The sequence below is a fragment of the Thermobia domestica genome, chromosome 9, assembly GCF_964235325.1.
Source record: "Thermobia domestica chromosome 9, izTheDome1.hap1.1, whole genome shotgun sequence".
NCBI classification, from domain to species: Eukaryota; Metazoa; Arthropoda; class Insecta; order Zygentoma; family Lepismatidae; genus Thermobia; species Thermobia domestica.
This window is the reverse complement of record NC_137462.1, coordinates 61,841,182-61,864,007: the sequence shown is the minus strand read 5'-3', so window position 1 is coordinate 61,864,007 and position 22,826 is coordinate 61,841,182. Positions and strand designations below refer to the sequence as shown.

Sequence of the window (22,826 nt, the reverse complement as noted above, 5' to 3'; positions counted from 1 at the left end):
GTCGTATATGCCATACATAGGGTCACGATCATGTAGGGTCAGTTTGCCCAATATAGGGTCAGTTTGCGTGTTTGCCCGTGATTTGAAAACGGTTTAGTACTTCTCAAAGCAAGGGCTTTCAGACGATATATAGGTTTTCCCCGGTACTTGGTCCCGGTATGGAATCATCCCTAGTTAGAACCACACTACGACAGTTCAAGGAAACACTCAGAACCACGATAGTCCAGATGACATGTCTTCACCTTTTTCGGTGGTGGTGAATCTACAAGTTTTAGCTATTTGCCTTTGCTTCTTTGTCATAGTAGTACTCCCAGCAATCATCTATGGCGAGTAGACCTTTAAAATAGTAATGTGGAATGGCCTGACACAGATGCAAAATTATCCCTGCTGAGTTGGTTTCATGAGCTTTCTGAATATGTCTGAGCAGTTGTGGTATCCAGCGGACGGCAATGTGCAAAATGTTGAAAGTTAATCGATATTGATTGCCACGTCTTCTACCATCACCTCTGGGAGTACTAGACCGTTCATGTTTTACAATTCTGTGGAGATAATATCAGAGTTTCAACCACTTACGTTCCGTAGTACTTGCAGTTATGTTAAAATACAATATTTCCGTTTGTGACACAGTATTTCGTCAACTTCCCAGATGTTGAGATGTCTAAAGCTTGAAAAATTTCTTAATAGATATTATTCCCTCAATGTTAATTTTGCATAGTATGGCAACTTAAAAAACAAATTATGAATGTGTACATTTCCTTTTCTTGAAACATATGTATATGACAATAGAAAGTTTACATTTTCAAATATAAAGTAGATTCAAACTGACATGTAAGAAATCTCTTTACAAACAAGAAGTATTAGCAAACTGCTATCTAAAATATTTACAAAGTACTCAGAAAAAGCTTCATGCTTTATTTTTTATGATCAACCAAATATTATTAGTCGTACATGTTTCCCAATCTTGTGGTACTGTTTTCCCAAAGAAAAGCAGATATTCACCAGAGAAATATTATACTATCAGTGCTGTGGAAGTTTGAAGAAATCGTGATTTTTGAGCTTCTACTTAAGAACAAAACAATCGATTCCGAAGAGTACTGTCGGTAATTGAACACTTTGAACGAAACCATAATCAAGAAACGTCCAGAATTTGTTAATCGTAAATGGACCGTGTTCCATCACGACAACTCGAAACCACACACAAGTTTGGTCACTTATCAAAATATTTCAAAGTTTGGATGAGATGTGCTGCCACACCCACCATAGTCGCCTGATCTTGTTTCGACGGACTTCCACTTGTTTCGCTCTCTTCAACAGTCCTTGTGTGGTGTAACATTCAACTGCGATGAGGTTGTAGATCAGCATCTTTCTCGGTTTTTCTCGGATAAAGACTGGTCTTACTATGAACTAGGAATTCTACAGCTTGCTGAAAGATAGTACAACATTATTGAACAAAATAGGCATTATGTCATTGATTGAAATGTATTTTTGTGTTGCGAAAGACATGTTTTAAAATATAGACCAAATGCATCATGGCTTTTCCGACAACCTCATAACAGAACTATCAGAATATTATTTAGTACTTTTTCTAAGTATGGTGACCATCTTATTATGAAAATGGAAATAATATCCAGAACTAAAAAATATAGAGAATCGCTTCGAGACAAGTTATAAATGATAACATCTTTCGAGCTCAACTTGGTGAAAGAAAGATGCTGTGACACCAGATATTGTGATGTATTTTGGTAATCCAATGCAATATATTGCAATGTATGTGGAATACTCTCATTTATTAATTAACTACGGGTATTATCTATGTATATAAGAAGTGAAAATGTATGCAAGTATAGGACTATGTCTAACAGCCTAGTCATGAAATTTTCTTCGACTAACACTCACTCGTACTGTTCTTAGAATCAAATAATTACTCTTCGTATAGGGGGAATAGATGGCTGTTACGGCAAACTGAAGTTGTTAATACACGAGATAACTTTTCAAGAGTGAACGAGGCTCGAGGCTGAACAATTGTTTACATGAAATAGTTTTGACGAGACGATTTATTTTAAATAAAAGAAAGTATAAATTATCGTGAATAATATTAATAATAATAGTAATAACAGCAATAATAATAATAATAATAATAATAATAATAATAATAATAATAATAATAATAATAATAATAATAAAGGAATAACTGAAAAACAATACCAATTACATAAACAATACCTTCCGATAAAAAAAAACAATTGCCATGACAGAATTCAAACCAGGTCACTGTCACAGGAGTCTCTTGCTTTCACACTTCGCCAAAAATTCCTCATAAACTAATAGTTATGTACTACAATAAGAACAATTATAATAAGTTTACAGTTAATATAGGATAATAAACTAGTAGTTTCGGAAGATAAACATAGTACTTTCTATTTGTACACGTATTGATATAATTCAAAGAATGCGAAAATAATTTCGTAGTCTCTTATTCTTTGGAAATTGGAGGATAAGGTGAGGAATAATTGTAATTAAATCGGGTCCAACATTCAAAACGATGTCGTTGCCTCAACTTGAAGTATGTTTCGTGATATTTTTCTCATTGAGTAAGGTCCATATAACTTGTTTGTGACTTAAAGAAAGAAATCTTGAGTATGTCATGCGGCACGTCTCCTTAAACAATTTCAACTGTCTCCGTCTTCCAAAACTGTAGAGACCACTACTACCTACTTACATACATTAGCTACTCGTAATTTTGATAAGTTACTCTTCAATTCTCTTTCAAGCGTGAAAATTATTTACTGGTGATTAACATAGTATACAATACAAATTTCTGAATCCGGAAAAAGCTAGCAATCACAAACCGTGTGTATTATCGCAAAAATTATATCGATGGAAGTTAAAGAATTCAATCTCATATCCTTTCAGGAGAAAAGTGATTTTTTTAATATCTTAACTTAGTAAATGCGTATCTTCTCATAATATTTTACTGAAGAGGAATTTAAACTTTGAGATACATTTTTGATACACTATTGTCAATAACAACTATATAATAAAGAACTTTGGAGAGCACTAAACAAAATATCGGTTAGATAAAAAATACAGAAAGCAGTTGCAAAAAAATAGAAATGCTTTCTAAATTTGATAAAAAATCTTGAATAAGAGCAGGAGTAACATGTTCCATCTTTAACAGATATCCACACGCACTGTGAAATTGCAAAGATCAACATTTTTCATCAACACTATATGAAAGTATTATAAGTAATTTCATACTGTTGGTTAAACATGTGTTAAATCTCGACATAAGAATTTAACAAAAATTTTGTCGCGCTTTTCTTATTTGGTTAAAAGTGCTGCAAACGAACTTAGAATAGCAAAAATGGTACAGGATTCGAGATTACCTGAAGCACATTTAGACAATGATTAAATAAAATCCTTTTTTTGCAATTAGTATTATGAAAATGGCGAGTATTAACTTTTAATTGTTAGCTTAGATTTAGCAATGGAGGCACTGATATTCCTTTCGAAATATTTATTCTTTTCTTTTTTGAGCATAATTCTGAAAAAAAAAAAACGGTGTTTGTGACAAATCGGATATAGTATAATGAGACACGTTTTTTTCCTGCATGTACATAATACAGTACATGGGAGGAAAAGAGAAACGTAATCATCGTAACTGAAACATAGCCCATTCAGACAACTAGGTGTTTGGTATGGAGGAAAGGAACAACCTCCTTCCTCTCTGCTACAGTCTTGCTCGCTCTTCATTCTCGAGGTTTTTTCATTGGTTGACAGCTATGTTGACGTGTATTGTCATCGCATCTACCATTTCAGCCTCGATAGAGAAATTAACCAGATATGTATATCTCGGTAATTAGGAATCGTTGCAGCAAACATATGTACATTCTCACCAATCGTGTGATACAAAGTAGGTCTACAAGTATTTCAGAACTTCATTACTGAAGAAAATTTTAACTATGAATTTATAATTGTGATTTTTATAAGCATAATATGAGACAAGAAAGTAATTTAATTTCTTGTACTGAAACAATGTCTAAATAGTGTTTACTTTGATTGGGTGTACTACACGTCTTTGTTTGACATATATTTTCCTAATATGTTGTCACATAAAAGTGGACTAGTGACCGGAAGTTAGCTCTTCGTACGTAGTCTAAGTAATAGAAACAAACAAATACGAAAATTTATCTAATATCATTCATAATTTCCATAAACCCTAAGAATGAACGAATTCTGTATAATATTTTTTTTTATCTTTTTCAGTTATGAAAACTCATCCATGCGAAAACATGTTCTGTGCAGATGAAACTCACGTATGTGTAATGGAATTAATGCATAAGTGTCCCTCAATGAAATGGCCTTTTGAAGTAAAGTATGGTTGTGTGGATATAACCAAAAACCGAAAAGGTAAATTAAAGTAGTAAATTACTTTAATGCTATAAGTGATGATCGTGAAAGGTTACGTTGAAAATACTTTATACTGCTGTTTTATGCAAACTAGTTGAACTGTAAGATCTTCGCATGTAAAAACATTTAGTGTAATGGGTGTCTTCTAGATTTTTTGTATAACTTGAACATTATAAACTATGTCGCTTTTCCTCTGTTTACAAATGTATTTTTTATGAATTCTACAATTTATTTCACACGAGGGAAGGGTTTATGCACCAAAGTTTACACCACCAACTTATACTATTCGTCACTTTGGATATTTTCCCAATAATGAGACGGAAATGTAGATATGACACAGTCTGCTCCCGTTCCTCCATTTAGGATAAATATTCTACAAAAACGTTGTATCACGTAAACCTTTACTTTAAAAAGAGTGAGAGATCATAAAACGAAGTGTACAATTTCAACTTAAACGAATCTTTACATTCGCTTAAGATAGTAGATTTTAGTACTATGTAAATTGTCTCAATCCCTACTTCTTTCTTTAGAGGGGGCATTTTCTAAAACACTTAAAAATATATTCATTTTAACTACCATACGGTATGGGGAGTTTAAACCTTCCAGTTATAAAACATTCTTGTATGGGGCTTAGTAAATATATTTCCTTCAGTTCATAGGTGCACATATGTGCACCTCTGGTGTTTATCTTTTTGCTTCTATTCTGAAGTTTGCGTCTTAGTAGAAACTGCTTTGTAACGTTTGTATATCTCCCACCTGTGTTTATTACTAATCTTGTTCATTAGATGGCATCAGCAACCATCATATTTCAAGAGATAGTTACAAAAAATATGTGGACCACTCAGTGGCGGAACTGAAGAGGATATGAACTGAAATTTGAATATCATAGAAACTGGTTCCATTTTCGTCTTAAGATGGGGAATTTTCGGAAGTGTGAAAATCATATTCTGTATTTTAATGAGCATTTATATTGCGAGTTCCACGCATCTAACTAAAGTGATTGGCGATATAGTATTTCCTTCTCAAAAGCTTTATATCTTTCTAACTCACTGTAGGATAATTAAAAAAACTTAATTTCCTATCCCTTGCGTTTTTGTCTTTTAGCCTGATTCCTAATTATAATATCAGTCTGAAAATTCATTTTATAATTGTAATCTGAAAAAAGTATAATTAGTAACTTTACAAATATATAAATTATACATAATTTTAACAAAACAAATTCACTAATAACTGCTACACCACAAACAACCCACTCGGAAGTACTCTTCTTGTAAAATATCTTTAAAACTATGTTTTCCACTTGTATAAAATTATACTATAGTACTGGGGTAATATTTAAAATTTTATCAGTTTCCCAACTGTTTATTGTCTTTAATTTTATTGCCTTTAAAGACATTATGTTTTCTACCTGTATGGTCATTTGCTATTACATAATCTTGGTTAACTCTCCTCATGATAAACTTTAAATAATTAATTAATTAGTTATGGTGTTTCAATCATTACTAGAATATTTAAAATTAGGCTTTAGCTATAAAAGTTAATTAAAATGGTCTTCCAATTAAATTTATACTTTCTTTTGTTTAAAACAGTATACTTTTTTTCAAAATTAAAACTTAAATCCCAAGTCTACAGACCTCCACCAGACTTAGCAATAGTTTCCAAGCTTGCTAAAATAACTCACTATTCTTAAAACAACGTAACATCACACACAACACACAAATCACACTACACTAATAATAATTTAACATAAGAAGTTTGCTAAAATATTTGAGAGTTTTGCATCATTGATCATAATACATTAATATTTCTAATTTTTCCTTATATAAGTAGGTGGGACAAGTATGTAGATCTATTAATGCGGGGTGTTACGTCTTCTCCTAGCCAAACCTAGTACTATTTGTGCTTTGTTAATTTCTGAAATCTTAGTACACAGACTATTAAGTTTATTTCTGTAGTGATTATTGCAGATTATTTCCAGTAAGCCGGATTAATTTTTCGCCTCTCGTATGTTTAATCTGTTTATATGATCATCTTCCTGTAGTTGAATATTTGGACATTCGAATATTAGGTGATCTGGTTTCTCTACTTCCATGGAGTCTCATTATCTAAAATACCTATTTTACAAAAGGTACTACGATAGGGTCCATGGGCACTTCTGCCGTGTCGTGACAAAACGCTGTAACTTTGGCGGAGCAGTTTTGCGAAAAAGAGCCGTAAAGTTTTCATCAGAAAATGTGATCTGTATCGTGTAGAACCAGTGTATCTTGACTTTGGAAAGACGTGGTTACATGTAATGTTACGTAAATGCATGTTGTGTGATTAAATTTGGTGAAAATTGATTGGTTGACCATTATTGGCTAGTTACACTGGTTCTACACGATACAGATCACATTTTCGGATGAAAACTTTACGGCTCATTTTCGCAAAACAGCTCCGCCAAAGTTACAGCGTTTTTTGTAACGACACGGCAGACTTACAAACTGAATAACATGTCTGTTTAGGTTGAAATGCCCTAATTCCATTCTGTGTCTCACACTTGGGAAAATTCCATGTACTCTTCTTGCTTTGTTACTGATGCCCTAATTGTCTTCCCATTTTTGATGAATATATACTTCTATGTTTCCATAGAATTTAAATGCATTTGAAATATCTGTTTCAGCTTTGGTCTATCCTGTTTCTGAAGCCACTACTTGCCAGATATTCTTAATATCGACAGAAGTAAGGGCTCTATCCCAAGTGTTATTTGTGACTCTTCTACAGGTGTAGTAGCCATGGCTCCATACATTCTGAGTAGTATCATTCTTTGGGACTGTCTATTTTCCTTCTCAATCTAATATTCTCATTGATTCTATGGTCCCATGAGCTAAAACCATAGGAAGCTATGGCTATAAAGATAGCATTGTAGTGTACTTGACAACGCCTTGAGAAAGTTTATAATCCTTTGCGATTACGCAAAATATTCTGTTTGCAAGACCAATATTTTTTCTTTTTGTTTGGAAATATGAATTTCAAATTTTTGTGGGCCCAGTCAAACACCCAAAGACATGAAAACCTCTTCTCTTCTTATTGTTTCATGCCCTTTTTCGATAACAGGATTCCTTTCTAATTTTCCTTTTGCTAATACATATTTCGATTTGACACTTTAGATCTCGGGTTTTGCTGATCTTACCCATTCTATTAATACCTGCATTATTTTATTAGTATTTTCTTCAAGTTTAGATATGCTATTTGTGTTAGTTACAGTGGCCAGATCGTCGGCGTAAGCTACTAATCCTACGGTTTTTGTTTAACAGTTTTAGACCTGGTTGTAAAATCAAGTAACATAATAGTGTCCCTAAGACAACCTTGTGGACAGCCCTTAGAAATTTGCATGTTGATTTCCTGCTTATATCTTTATATATTTTAAATCTATCTGTCCAGTAATTCGTAATTAACATTAAAGTCTCTTTGTCTATTTTTAGATTTTCTAATTCGTGTAACATTTTTGGCCACCATAAATTACACTAGTTAACAAATTTAAACTTTTTGTTTGTTACATGAGAAAAATCACCTGATCTTAAAGGAACTTTTTGCGCTGAATTCGAATATGCACTCGGTTTCTCTCCATCACGTACAGTTTTCCCGTAACAGAGGGATTTTCGGGAAATTCCCTCAAAAATTTCCCTTTTTCAGATATTTTATTCCCCTAGCTCCTGTCCCCTTACATATAGTAACATAGAAATTATACCTAAGTATACCTTGATTTATATTTAATAAACCCTAAAAGTTTCGTAAAAATCGCTTTGTTCTTTCTAGAGAAATAAATATATTTGTATGTATACTGTGTGCACTGTTTATTGCACCTGATAATAATGCTTTCAGATCTGAGTTAGGGTAAAAACGATTTGCTTTATTACTACAAACACAGACATAAAAATGAATATTTACAATATTCAACAACACACTTGTATTGCTCTCTGTAATTTAGAAACGTGTATAAAAATAGAATGTACTTCCAACGTATATATTTTTTAAACGTACAGTATATGCATATCTTAATACATATATATACAATTCTCCAAGTTTTTTCGTTTTATTCTTGAAATGGTTATCAATATTTGTTATCAAATGTAACAGAATGCAAAAGAAAGAAAGAATGGAATACAGACTCATTGTTGACAACAATGAACTAATGCAGTCTGAATTTTCCACTACGGTATCGTTTCCCCCCTCCCCCCGCGCATTTCTTACTTTCTTGTGTTCTTGACACCTGGTGAGGGAGTTTTGTACATTTTTATATTGACGTGTGGTTTAATACTACTTCACTTTCAAAGTTGTCTTTGCTGCTAAGAGTGCTTTCATGTTTGATCTTAACGGCATTATACCCAACTAAGACCAGAAGTTTAGTTTGTGATAAGTACAATTGCGTCAAGAGGACGGCGTTCGTGTGTTAACTCACCAAATAGTTTTTGTTATGTGTGTGGCCAGTTTGTAGTTAAAGGACAGTGTAGATCCATTACGCCATCGGTGAAACTAGCATATTATATATATATATTTCGGATGTCGTGTGGGAGATCAGGACAAAACTTGGGCACCCAACATAATTTGTGCGTCGTGCTACGTCACTTTACTTGCATGGGCCAAAGGGAAACGGAGGTTCATGAAATTTGCTGTACCAATGGTGTGGAGAGAACCCACCAACCATCTGGATGATTGTTATTTTTGTCTCACAGTAGTTAAGGGACATTCTAAAAAAAGCAAATACGCAATAAGTTATCCCAACGTTAAATCCGCAATTACACCTATTCCGCACGGGGATGAACTTCCACTTCCCGAGCCCCCTACCAACTGGGAAGAGATATGGCCAAAAGACTCTGATGATGATCATGACCTTGATGAACCATCGACATCAACATGTACATCCAAGGATCCAACGTTCATCCCTGACTGTGTTCGCGAGCCACATTTCATCCGGCAATGTGAACTTAATGACCTAGTCCGTGATTTGCACCTGACAAAACAAGAGGCGGAACTTCTGGGATCAAGGCTCCAGCAGTGGAACTTATTGGATGCAGAAACGAACATATCAGTGTACAGGAAAAGACATGTTCAATTTTCAAGCTATTTCTCAATGCAAGATAATGTGTGCGTATGTACGGATATAAATGGGTTGATGGCGGAGCTAGGAATTCCTTACGTTCCAGAAGAATGGAGGTTATTTATCGACGCGTCAAAGGTCAGCCTTAAAGCTGTCCTTTTACATAATGGAAATAAAAAACCTTCTATAGCACTTGCGCACTCAGTGAAGATTAAGGAATCCTATGACACCATGTCAACTTTGCTAAATCTTATAAATTACAAGGACCATTGTTGGCAAATATGTTGTGATCTCAAGGTAGTTGGTATTTTATTAGGACTGCAATGCGGTTACACAAAGTACCAATGTTTTTTATGTTTATGGGATAGCCGAGCTGATGACAAACATTATGAAGTGAAGGAATGGGAACCTAGAGTGAATTACGTACCTGGAGAATGCAACGTCAAATACGCTCCTTTGGTAGATCCTAATAAGATATTACTACCGCCACTTCATATCAAGTTAGGACTTACGAAAAACTTTGTCAAAGCCATGGACACATCTGGTGAAGGTTTCAAGTATTTGCGAGATAAGTTCCCTTACCTGAGTGATGCTAAGATTTCAGCGGGAGTGTTTATTGGTCCCCAAATTAGGAAATTAATGCTTGATGATAGCTTTGACAGCAAGTTAAACAGTGCTGAGCTAGCTGCCTGGACAGCATTTAAGTGTGTTGTGCGCAACTTTCTGGGCAATAACAAAGATGAGATTTACACAGAAATCGTACAGGACATGATACAGAAATACAAAGAGTTGGGTTGTAGGATGTCTTTAAAATCCACTTTTTGCACTCCCACCTCAGCTTCTTTCCTGCTAACCTAGGTGCTCTCAGCGACGAACAGGGGGAAAGATTCCACCAAGATATAATGGCAATGGAAAAAAGGTACCAGGGACGATGGGATCCTTCAATGATGGGGGACTATTGTTGGGGTCTTGTTAGAGAATGCAACATTTCTTACAAAAGAAGGAAGTAGTGTACGTTTTTGTAACCCAATGGAAGTTTCATATATTGTGATAGTTTTGATTGTCTTTTCATGACCTTTTGGTACATTTGTATTATTGTTTATTGTAAATTGTCACACTTGTAAATTATATTGTATTATATTTTATATATGTGTTTGTGGTAATAAAGCAAAACGTTTTACCTCAACTTAAGAGATCTAAAAGCATTACTATAAGGTGCAATAAACAGTACACACAGTATACATACAAACATATTTATTTCTCTAGAAAGAATAAAGCGATTATTACAAAACTTGGAGGGTTTGTTAAATATGAATCAAAGTATACTTAGGTATAATTTCTATGTTAGTATATGCAAGCGGACAAGATCTTGGGGTGTAAAATAAACGAAAAGGGAAATTTTTTAGGGATTTTCCCGAAAATCCGTCTGTTACGGGAAAATCGTACGTGATGGAGAAAAACCGAGTGCATATTCGAATTCAGCGCAAAACGTTCCTTTAAGAACAGGTATTTCCTTTTATGTAACAAAACGTTTGTTAACTAGTGTTATCAAATGTGCTTGAAATATCCACGAAGATAACTATAGTGTATTTTCCTCCCACTTCCTTTGATCTTTCGATAAGTTAAAACAAGCAATTAATGACTTCATTTGTCCCTTTATATTTCCTGAATCCATATTGCAATTTGTAACTTTCAAAATTTCCTCTTGTTATTGACATCCTCTTGGCAATTAGCTTCTCAAAGTTTTTCCTAAAATGTTTAATAAGCAGATAGGTCTATATGCCTTTGGAAAATTTGATAAACCTAACTTGTTCTTCTGTAGTATAATCAGGTTATCCCTCTTCCAACTTTTCGAGAAAACTCTCTGATCAATGTATTTATTGTAAAGAGTGGAATAAATGGTTTGTGACAGAAATAAATGGTTATCAACTTTCATATTTTTAGATGTATTAGTATGAAATGGCTGTCATTGCTGAGTGAAATTTAAGACATCATATAAAAGCATAAAAAAATGAAACATTTAGTTTATTATCTCATGATTCTCAAGTACCATGTAGATTTACAATCATGATGTAATTTGTTGAGTTCGATAGTAATTGCAATTTACAAATGTAGAATTCATGTTACAAATATCATTACATTTTATATTTCAAAATCATATCCATTTTCCTTTCCCCTGGATTCTTCGCCATTACGCACCCTTGTCTATGGACAAACTTTGGGATTATACTTTCTACGACTTCTTTATATTTTACAACAATTATTCAAAGAAATTTCTGTTCCTCTAAATTCTAGGACTATGCCTCATGATTATTTTTCCTGTTGTGTAATTATTTTCTACGGTTTTTAATTGCTACTTTGGGTTTAGTATAAACTACTTTCGAGGGTAATTTAAATGCTTTAAAGAGCTGTGTACGGGAATGGAACAAGATTAATGTGTTACTGAATTACTTAAGATTAAATCTAATTATTGCTTGACTTATTTACTAATACAACGTACAACGAAATAGAATTCATTCATTATTCATTGTGTTTATCTATATTTAGCTGAGCCACCGTTTCCTTGTAGATGGGGATGTAAACCTGGATATACTTGTCGTACAGAGAAACCATGGGAAGAGGGCTCTGGAAAGTGTGAAGCACATGACTGTAAGTATATATTCTGTGCAAAGTGTCTACTTTACCCTATTTTTGAAGGCCATTGTTAAATTCGGAAAGAGTAACACATGTAAATGGCTCGTGAAAACTTATTAAACTTTCCTTGCAGAAAAATGAACATGGCATTGCGAACTAACACTCACTAAAAATCATTTGGTAAGGATATAATAATAACGGAAATAAAAAAGAATATTTGAAAACATCATAATAAGTAAAATAATAAGTAAGGCATATAAATAAAAACGAAATTAAACTAAAAGAGTCTGGAAATGGATAAGATTTAGAAAAAGATGGGAATGAAATTAAATAACTTAGAAATATGATGAAATGTTGATGGAAAAGAAATAACTATAAATCATAGAAAAGAAGAGGCAATCTCATGGTAGTTGAAAATATGATTAGAAAGGTAGATAATAATAAAAAAGTTTGGGAAACTGGAAATAATATATTGAAGATTTATATGAAAATACTGGCAGATATTCTGAAGATATGAAAAAGTGTATCTTTGCATATCAATAAACTCGGGTAGAGTTTCAAACTATGAAATCAATACGGGAACCTGAAGTAATATATATGATGCTTATTATTGTAGCTGAGATATATGTTCAGAGATAGATAATGCTCTTCGGAAGCTGAAACCTTATCGAAAACAGTCTCGCTATCTCTAAGAACCATTATCATGCACAAATCAATACGAAACATGAAAGATGTACTAGTACTGATACTTTTTGTTTCAGTGGAGGAATTTAATCTGAGACTAAATGCATTCTTCAGATCACAAATCTACAAACAAAACCGTTTGCTGGCTTCTACTACAGTTACTGTCCGAAAATCGTATATTTCAACAACTTCACTTTGAATAGAGGCAAAAGGCCAAGACAATACTTTCTTTGGTACAATGGATATACAATGAAGCCATATCGATAAATATATATCGCCACGTGTTTTCACTTTTGCTCTTCTACTTTTTGTCAGAAGGACGAATAAACATGAAAATTTTATATGATTTCTCACACTTTCTGAAAGCATAATTTCGAATTCTAAAACCATCTGGTTCTTACTTTGATCATTCAGAATTGATATAATACAACATCTGAGCAAAGTGCAATATTTTTATGAAAATACCAACGTATAACCGTTTCGTCAAAGTCTATGCATTTCGCTTCGGCAAACCATAACAACGACAAAGAGAAAGACTGTTTAATTGCACAAACTACTATAAATCAATATTTTAATAAAGTATTGCGCGTCGTTTTCTTAAAAGCTGTGCTATTTCTATTTTCATTTCCGAAATTTAAGGACGATAATGAGGTGGCTACGCTAGCTCTTAATGAGTTTGAAAGGTAGGGATAGAAAGTTAGAATATGTAAAGTTAGGAATAGAAAACTAATTTTAGCATAAAATAGAACAATTAATAGATTTCAGTTTCTAATGAAACATATTAGATAAAAAACTAGTCGAGACATTTTCCTGTGAGAAGGAAGTGAGTTAAACAGTGTTAGGATTGTAGTTAGTTTAACAGAGTACTAGACATTTTGCTCTAAAGTTGAACGAAACAGAATAATTATGTAAGTTTTGTTAAATATGAATTATCCCTGATTGCGATAACAATTTATTAGACACTCTAAGGGAAACTTTTTGAAGAAGCATAACAAACTCTAAAATGCATTATAATAGGCATCTTCAAAGTGGCACAGTGAGCCTGGTTAGACGCCATTTGATAGATGAAAAGTGTAACTAGTTTGTACAAAAAGTTATGGACTTCTTATAATTATTCAGACTTAAAATATACAACCGTGACATTGATCCCGGGAAATCGTGTTACTTTTACAATTTTATTTCTATAAAGACTAAAATGCTACACAGCCTCGTAAAGAAATTTGACCTTTTACCAAGCAAGATACTTTATCTGAATCCAATAGACAAAATATGTTTCAGTAGACTTCGTTGTGGAAATTTCTATATACAAGATGCTCCTAGCAGTTACTTGATGAGTAGCGGTTAAGTAAGCGGGACATCGTCAATTACCTACACATCCATAACCAAACAGTGTAAAAATATTTCGACAAAGGTGGCAACAAAATGACATTTAATGTTCGGTTCTAGACGATCTGATTCAAGAACATTTACTCGAGTCAACTCAAACGTAACGAAGTCGTCGAAAATTTCTTAAGGCGTTGCTTATTAGTCATAAAAGCCAGATAACCTATGACATCAATGTGCGAAAAGGGTAGCGGTCGAAACCATGTAACCTCCACAGTCTGTGGCAAAGGCCATGCTGACGCGCAAAAAGGTTGGCCTCTGCGTTTCGTGCTATTGAAATGGTACCGTGCATCACGAGCAGCTGATGGCGGACAGAGCTACAGATTCGGAACGATATTGTCAATAATTTGCGCCTAGCAATACATAAGATAAAGACATGACTGGTAATCAGAAAGGCTATCGGAAACCGTGACTACAACATCAGACAGAATAGATTTTTAATGACTCATCAGAAGTTTAGAAATCTTGGCTCAGAGGCTTTAATGAATTTACCTATACCACTGAACTGGCACCACAAGACTATAATTATTTGTTTTAGTATCTACAGAACCACTTGAATAGTGTTAGGTTAGTTTCAACATGGCCTGTGGCAAACACATATTATATTTTTGATACGCAGACACAATATTTATTTATACATAAACGGGAATATGGTATCGATTAATAACAGAAGATTAATGAAGAAAATGATATATCTGTTGTTACATTATGTTATTGTTTTTTTTTTTTTTTTTTTGAAAAAATAAATTTATTCTTAACTTCGACCTTCAATGTCTGTGTAGGTTTTGGACATCCTGATATTTATATATAATTCACAAAGTGTTTGCTGTTATTCCAATACTTGAATTTTGAAAACAGACACCACGTATCCAACCTGGTTGTTTTAATGGTGGTTATAGCACAATACATCATACTTAGATAGCGAGTGAGTGATATAAAATCCATACGAGTGTGAATTTAACTTACGTACTGTCTGTAACTAATTATTGGCAATCTTCCATTTAGATGAAGATTTCAGCGGATATTAGTGTAACTGTAAAAGAAATTAGTCCAACAAACTTACATCAATAATGTTGATATCTCCTGCAAAGAAAACAATTCAAATAAGCAACCAGACTGCTCGCAAGCGGACTTAAATACGTATTTCGGTCCTTCAGGTAATAAAATTAACGGTTAAATGTAAAGGAAAACTATATGACCTGTCGTCTTTCACTATTGAGTTCCTTCTTTTCCTATACAATATTACACAACTTAATAATAATAATAATAATAATAATAATAATAATAATAATAATAATAATAATAATAATAATAATAATAATAATAATAATAATAATAATAATAATAATAACTCTTTATTGAGGGCGAGGTTCAGTCAAGGCTGCTCTACCATCTAACCCTGAAAATGACACAAGATCTAATTTTGAAAGGTAACTTTCTTGGTTACCTTTATATATCAGAATGTTTACAAAAGCGGCAGATATTATAATCGTGAAAATGAAGGCAATGAAGTCGCAGTAGGACGGTTTAAACCTGAAAAGAAATATTGAATCTGGGAAAGAAAGCAACAATGGTTGAAAAGATAGTATATACAATTTTATGGTAAAACCAAGATAATTTACAGAATTTAATTGAAATAATTTTTCCAATATATGTTGATTAAGTAGTTGAAAAATCCTTCATCCAAAAGTAAATGAAGACTACCAACTACCTTATATGTTCGTGTATAATATCTTTATATATATATTCCCATGTGACATTTCTAATTGTAGTTTTTTTAGGTTAGGTGGTAGAGCAGCCTACGGCTGAACCTCGCCTCATGAATAAAGGCATTTTCAATTCAATTCAATCCAATTCAATTCAACTAGTGATGGCTTTTAAGGCACGCGTATTAAAATGATTTGAAGAAACAGGTTTTAGGTTTCTTTGTATGTCAGGAAAGTCTTGTAATTTTACGATCAGTAGTGTTTTATTTTCTCGACTTGTTATAATACAATTAAGTTAGATGCCAGGAAATTTGAACATACCTGGATTGTTGGATAACATTTTCGTCAACTTGTGATTTGTGGTTAGTTTAGTAACATTCAGAAAAAACTCAATATTTATAGTTTTTAGAACACTTAAACAATTAGGTGTCCCCTTAAAAGTAATTATTTATAGGCATTTGCTCTATACTGTGTATATTATTTGCAGCTTCTAACGGTCCAGTGTTATAGATAACGAAAATAGCTAACAATTACATATTTAAGATAGTTGTTGCAAATAATGCGTAACCTATAAGACTTCTGATTCTCTTTAAGTTGTGTTCTAATGGCATATCACATAAAATATATTTTGTGTGATGTTATTAATTAGTTACTTCGGTGATACTATTATCATATTATAACAAGTACAGCTAATTCTTACACCTCTACACGTTTCGAAGCCGTAGAGTTACATATAAATATCGAGATTTCCGCACATAGTAAATGCCACGTAGAGATAATTAGTGTTAATTCATTTTCAGATGAAATTCGCTTTAACTCTTGTCTTTGTTCATCAATGTTCGGATGAAACTTTGTGGTGCTTTTAGATAAAATAGTTCTTGTTCCAGCATTGAAACTTCCATGAAGTTCACTGAATTTTCAAATACCACCGACAACATTTCTGTGCTGAATTAAGCTTACGCTAAAATGAATGCATCTACGTACATTTTTTCACACAAAGTTCGGAGAGAGTGAAACAATACGATTCATTTGATGAAAATGACATGAAAGATACTTTGCGATTTAATATTCCAAAATATTCACCGATATAACGATTCAAAGTTTCATGATATGAACATAGAAACATATAATAAGAATCGAGTTCCTCTTGAGAAATTATTTTAAATATTACGTCAACTTAATTTATTATCGGTGATAATGTAGGATACAATGTATGTTTTAGGGAAATAAGAATTAAATTATCTTGCTTCGTATAGTTAAAACCTTACCTGAATATATTGTTTGTTTGTTTTCTGTAAGATGAAATTGGATTTTGCAACTACCATAAAAACAGCTGTTTGAATCATGCGAGGAAAGCTGGAGATCCGTATACATATTGCTACGTTTATTGGATACGGGGAAATGAATACAAGCAAGATACATTTAAAGAAGAATGCAGAACATACAATAAATCGGTAAGTTTATACTTTGCAGCTAGTTTAAACAGAATATCTAATGTATCTTCTTCAGTAGTAAAGGTCGCAAACATTGTGATTGCAAACCAATTTTATTCTGGCAATAAGCATTTAAATTAAATTTGTAGACATGTGTGGGAAATAGTAGCGCCAAACCTCGCTGTTCTGTCTAATGGGTTCAGATTTGAAACGTCATGCCTTGCATTACAGTTACGACACCTACAAAGCTTGTTTTAGTTTTATTTTTAGAAGCAAATGGCAATTTACTCAATAAGTTGAAAGTGTTTACTGAGCTTTACTATCTGCCTTGCTTTAAAATGATATATTTTTCGTATAACACTGTATTCGCTTGTATTTTTTTCATACAATAAGATACATTTTAAGTTCTTTTCAATAGTCCTTTTCTGTTGTAGTAATGATAACTTACAAGTAAATAGCTCTCGTGTAAGCTTAAGAAAACATAAATTGAGATGAGGAAAAAATAGAGTGAAATATTTACGCTTTTATTGATTGATGCTTTTCGTATCCTTGTACAATATTTTATGTCAGTATTTTTACAGTGCATTTACGATCGGTAACATGTATATTAAACAGTAAACGTTATATTGAACATCAACCGTTGGATTCTAAAGATAAATTGAAGATTAGGTAACACGAGAAGATAAGTGATGAGGATATACAATTTAAAAATACTTAAAACAACAGTTTAAGCTTTAAATGTAAAGTTAAAAGTAAACTGTTGTATTGATTTATCATCATAGAGTTCTTATTGTATAGACTCATATAATAAGTTTATCAAGAAATTGACTTATAGTCAAGCAGTAATAATACAGAACTCATCTTGCATAAACAATAATTCATGTGACTTATAACATTCAGAAATTGTAGGTCATACTAAATTTTGAAACATTTTGAGCGATCGTTTATCGTTTATACGGCCTCTCAACCGATAGGAAGAAGTTAATCCACCCCACTGTCTCTTTTTACTTGCCTTGCATTTTTCAAATGACAAGTAATAGATCCTTGTATATGAAACACAGTTTCATCACTCCATCATTTTCCAAAATTCAACATGAATATCATTATAATATTGATACAACTTTTGGATTAATGAAATTCCAACAGTCAGTAATGCACCTCTTTGTGGAGAATTGCACGCACAGAATTGCGAGGTATATCACTTTCTCTTGCAGCCTGCCTTGTTGATTTTAAAGGGCTTCGCTCGAACATCTTCATCACTATGGCCAGTTTTTCCTCTGGTACTGAAACCGAGGGCCTACCTGATCTCTTAATGTAGACATTACCTTTCTCTGACATTTTAAAATTATTTTGCATCCAGAACAGCTTGCCACCATGTTGATCCCTCCCCCACTGTTTAACCTGAATTACAGACTTCCACACCTAATACTTTGCTGCATATAGCATCACTAGAAATAAACAGTGGTGATATATATATAGGGTGTCTCAGGGGGAAAGGACAATATTTTGGGAAATTGTAGTATGGGTGATTCTAAGCAAAACAGTTCATATGAACATAGGTCGTAATCTCAATGGTTTGAGAGCTACATGTTGTTAACCATTTTTGACTTAATATTGCATATTGCTTACCCTGTAGTTATTCTATAGAGGTAATACAGCAAATTTGAAACATTCTGATATGGCCTTTCCAACGGTATGCAACATGTGGCAGTGTTATCTTTGGAAGGGGAGCTATTAAGGGAAATTTGGGAAAGTTAAGGCTGTTAAAGAAATGGATGGCAATACTGATTCTCAAATATCTCTCAATAACTTCTCTTCCAAAGATACCACTGCCACATATTTTACACCGTTGGAAAGGCCATATCATACTCTTTAAAATCCGCTGTCTTACCTGTGTAGAATAACTACAGGGTGAGCAATATGTAATATAAAGAACAAACGGTTCACAACCTACAGCTCTCAAACCGTTGAGATCAGGGCCTATGGTCATATGAACTTTTTTGCTTAGTATCACTCGTACTACCATTTCCCAGAATATTGCCCCTTCCTTCAGGGACTCACTTTTTATATATATACTATGTGAACAAAAGTATCCGGACATCTTGCTGAATATGACCTACAAGTTCGTGGCACCCTCCATCGGTACTGCTGAAATTAAACATGTTGTTGGCCCACCCTTAGCCTTCCACTCTCGCAGGCATACTTTCAATCAGGTGTTGGAAGGTTTTTTGGGAAATGGCAGCCCATTATTCACGGAGTGCTGAACTGAGGAGAGGTATCAATGTAGATCGGGGAGGCCTGGCACGAAGTCGGCGTTCCAAAACATCCGAAAGGTGGTCTATAGGATTCAAGTCAGGATTCTGTGCAGGCCAGTCCATTACAGGGATGTTATGGTCGTGTAACCACTCCGCCAGAGGCCGTGCAGTATGAACAGGTGCTCGATCGTGTTGAAAGATGCAATCACCATTCCCGAATTGCTCTTCAACAGTGGGAAGCAAGAAGGTGCTTAAAACATGAATGTAGACTTGCTCTGTGAGAGTGCCAGGCAAACCAAGAATGAGTGAAAACCCCCTCCAAGAAAAACACGACCGCACCATAACACCACAACCCCCCGAATTTTACTGTTGGTACTACACACGCTGACAGATGGCGTTCACCGGGCATTCGACATACCCACACACTGCCATCGGATCGCCACATTGTGTACGTGATTCGTCACTCCACACAACGTTTTTCCATTGTTTAATCGTTTAGCATTTACCTGCCTGATGTATAGCTTATGAGAAGCCGCTCGACCATGAAATTCAAGTTTTCTCACTTCACGCCTAACTGTCATAGTACTTGGAGTGGATCCTGATGCAGTTTGGAATTTCTGTGTGATGATCTGGATAGATGTTTGCCTATTACCCTTTACGACCCTCTTCAACTCTCGGCATTCCCTTCACGCCAACTAAAGATACTTTTGGCGTAAAGGAAATGTATGCTATTTGTGTATAGTGAAAAGTGTTACAATCAAACATATACGGAGTGTATCTTAAAAGTCTATTGTTTGTAAAGTAATCAAAATTTATAATCAATAGTTTACAAAGCATGACAACGACTATGTTGTCATCGGCTAATTAGCATTTCATATTTTTAACACTAAAGAAGTAATCAACATTTTAATGAAACGATTTTAACAAAGAAAATACATCGTTATGTATTCTACAGCAATACCTTTCATATATAAATTATAAAACTGATGAACATTACAATTACAACACAATTATATTCGATTTCTAGAAATCGCATATTCATCAATTAATGAAGGCACATCGTTTCCAATGTAGAACTTCACAAAAGTACTTGAAGAGAAAATTAAAAATATACGAATAAAGTAATTATATATGAAGTAAAATAATTTCTTATCGAAGTGTAAATATTACTCTTGTACATGAAGACCAACTTTGAATCACTCCACCACTAGCTCAATTAATAATAACCAAAGAACGTAACCCAGTTAACTTTAATTGATTCTGCTCCAGTAGAATAGAGCTTAACACACGAACTACCAAAAGGGTCATTTTGACCCCTCACCGTCATTCACCATCTTTTAATTTAAACATTAATTATATATGCAAAACATATGGCACCACTTTTCTTCCTTCTAACCAGTGTGAGTATATCCTAAATACCATATTACAATTATTTTTGGTTTTCTTTAAAATGGTGATTTACCTAGAACTACCACGGGTTTATTTTGACACCTATCTATTTCTTCTGAAAATGGAAGTGAAATCTTTGAGTTTTACGTCCCACGTTTATGCCGACTAGACTAAAGGAGATGGTGATGATGAGAAATTAATGAAATGGTGCAATGAATAAAGTGGAAGGAAACGGGTGAACTCCGAGAAAACCCAAGTAAACAGTGTTTGTCCACCACAAAGTTCACTTCCTATTTATTTTACCCGGGATAAAAAATGCCTTTCTATGATTCTTGTTTATACTCTTTATCAAGATTTATTATTGAGCCCCGAAACAATTGTGAACAACCATTATTTGTGGTGATTATGTTGAAGAACGTGTTTCACTCTTTGCCAATGATGGAGTCTTCAGGTAGTAAACGATATGCCGCAGCAGAGTTTGTAGCACAGTTACAGGATATTGACGATAGTGCTTCTGGTGATAAGGACAGTAACCGCTGGATTGAAAAGGAAGATATTGCAGACCTTAAAAATAAGCTTTTTCCAGTAGTTATGATCAGAGCCCGTCAAAATATAGCCCTTATTTTCTTGAAATATGGCATAGCAAAATGGCTTTTAAAAATTAAAAACATGGCTTTTATATATATCTTTTATTAAAAATATGGCTTTTATGTACAGCTTTTATTTTTCCATTACATTCCAATACTTACAGATTGAAAACTTAAAATGGCCATTCTGTGAACAAATATCATTCTTTATTGAACATTGTAATCAAATAGTGTTCAATGTTGGCTGTTGACAGACACAATCTTCTGTCGTTGAGTAAGTAATTCAACTTTGGAAAGGAACGCTTAACGTCTGCTGATGTCACTGGTGCAAATTTGCATGAGAGCACGTCCAAATTTGTCCAATTATCTGGAAGTGTTTCCAGAATGTTGGATCCTGCTAGTGTTTGAGCCACTGCTCGCAGGGGCTTCCATCCACAATTTCGCTGCAGAACAGCTTCCATCTTCTTGTTTATTGTTTCCCCTACAGGGCCAGTACATTTGTGCGATGTGAACATTTCTACCTTTGAAATGGCTGTGGTTAGTTGTATAGACTGACTCTACAGTTCCTCTATTATTTATGGGATCTCACCGTAGTTGTGTTCTATTGAGATGAGCTGTCTCTGCAGGAGGGATTCTGAAGATTACTCTTAGATTTCTTCACACATTCAGCATCCTCCTCCAATTGATCCACAACCTGAAAAACAATTTGGACATATTCTCAGTTAATCTTCCTTTAGGTTAGATTAAAAATTGTGATAGATCTAAGGATAAGAATGAAAACATTTCTCTCCTATTATTATTATTATTATTATTATTATTATTATTATTATTATTATTATTATTATTATTATTATTATTATGGACTTGCAAGAAATGGAAAATAATACGATATTTTCAAGTTGACTACATTGATACAAACGACCTTACCTGAACTAAACATATATATATATATATATATATATATATATATATATATATATATATATATATATATATATACTTGGTAAACAAAAGGTTAGTATACACTGGTTTGGAGTTAAAAGTAATTTTTGGCAGTAAGTTTCTGTTTACATAAATTTCCACTGTTACCTGTTGGTACTTGTTGGTCTTACCTCTTCGTGAATTGTTGGTACTGTTCGCCGTAACGTAGAAACACTCGGGATTTTCTCAGTGCAGTACTTATCCAAAAAGACACGAAAAGGCCCATTTTCCAATTTTTGGAGTGGAATCCCATCCTCTAAGAATGCTCGAACCAAGTCCTTCTCAAA

At 33.6% G+C, this 22,826-nt stretch overlaps 1 protein-coding gene across 1 annotated transcript in view; it reads left to right on the top strand.

Moving 5' to 3' along the window:
• The window catches only part of LOC145660837 (uncharacterized), a 91,981-nt gene that overhangs the window by 53,612 nt on the left and 15,543 nt on the right, over window positions 1–22,826 (top strand). The window contains exons 10-12 of the mRNA XM_081726258.1: window positions 4,267–4,410; window positions 12,035–12,136; window positions 17,194–17,348. Of these exons, the coding sequence (XP_081582384.1) occupies window positions 4,267–4,410; window positions 12,035–12,136; window positions 17,194–17,348 (401 nt within the window). The remainder of the gene's footprint in view (window positions 1–4,266; window positions 4,411–12,034; window positions 12,137–17,193; window positions 17,349–22,826) is intronic.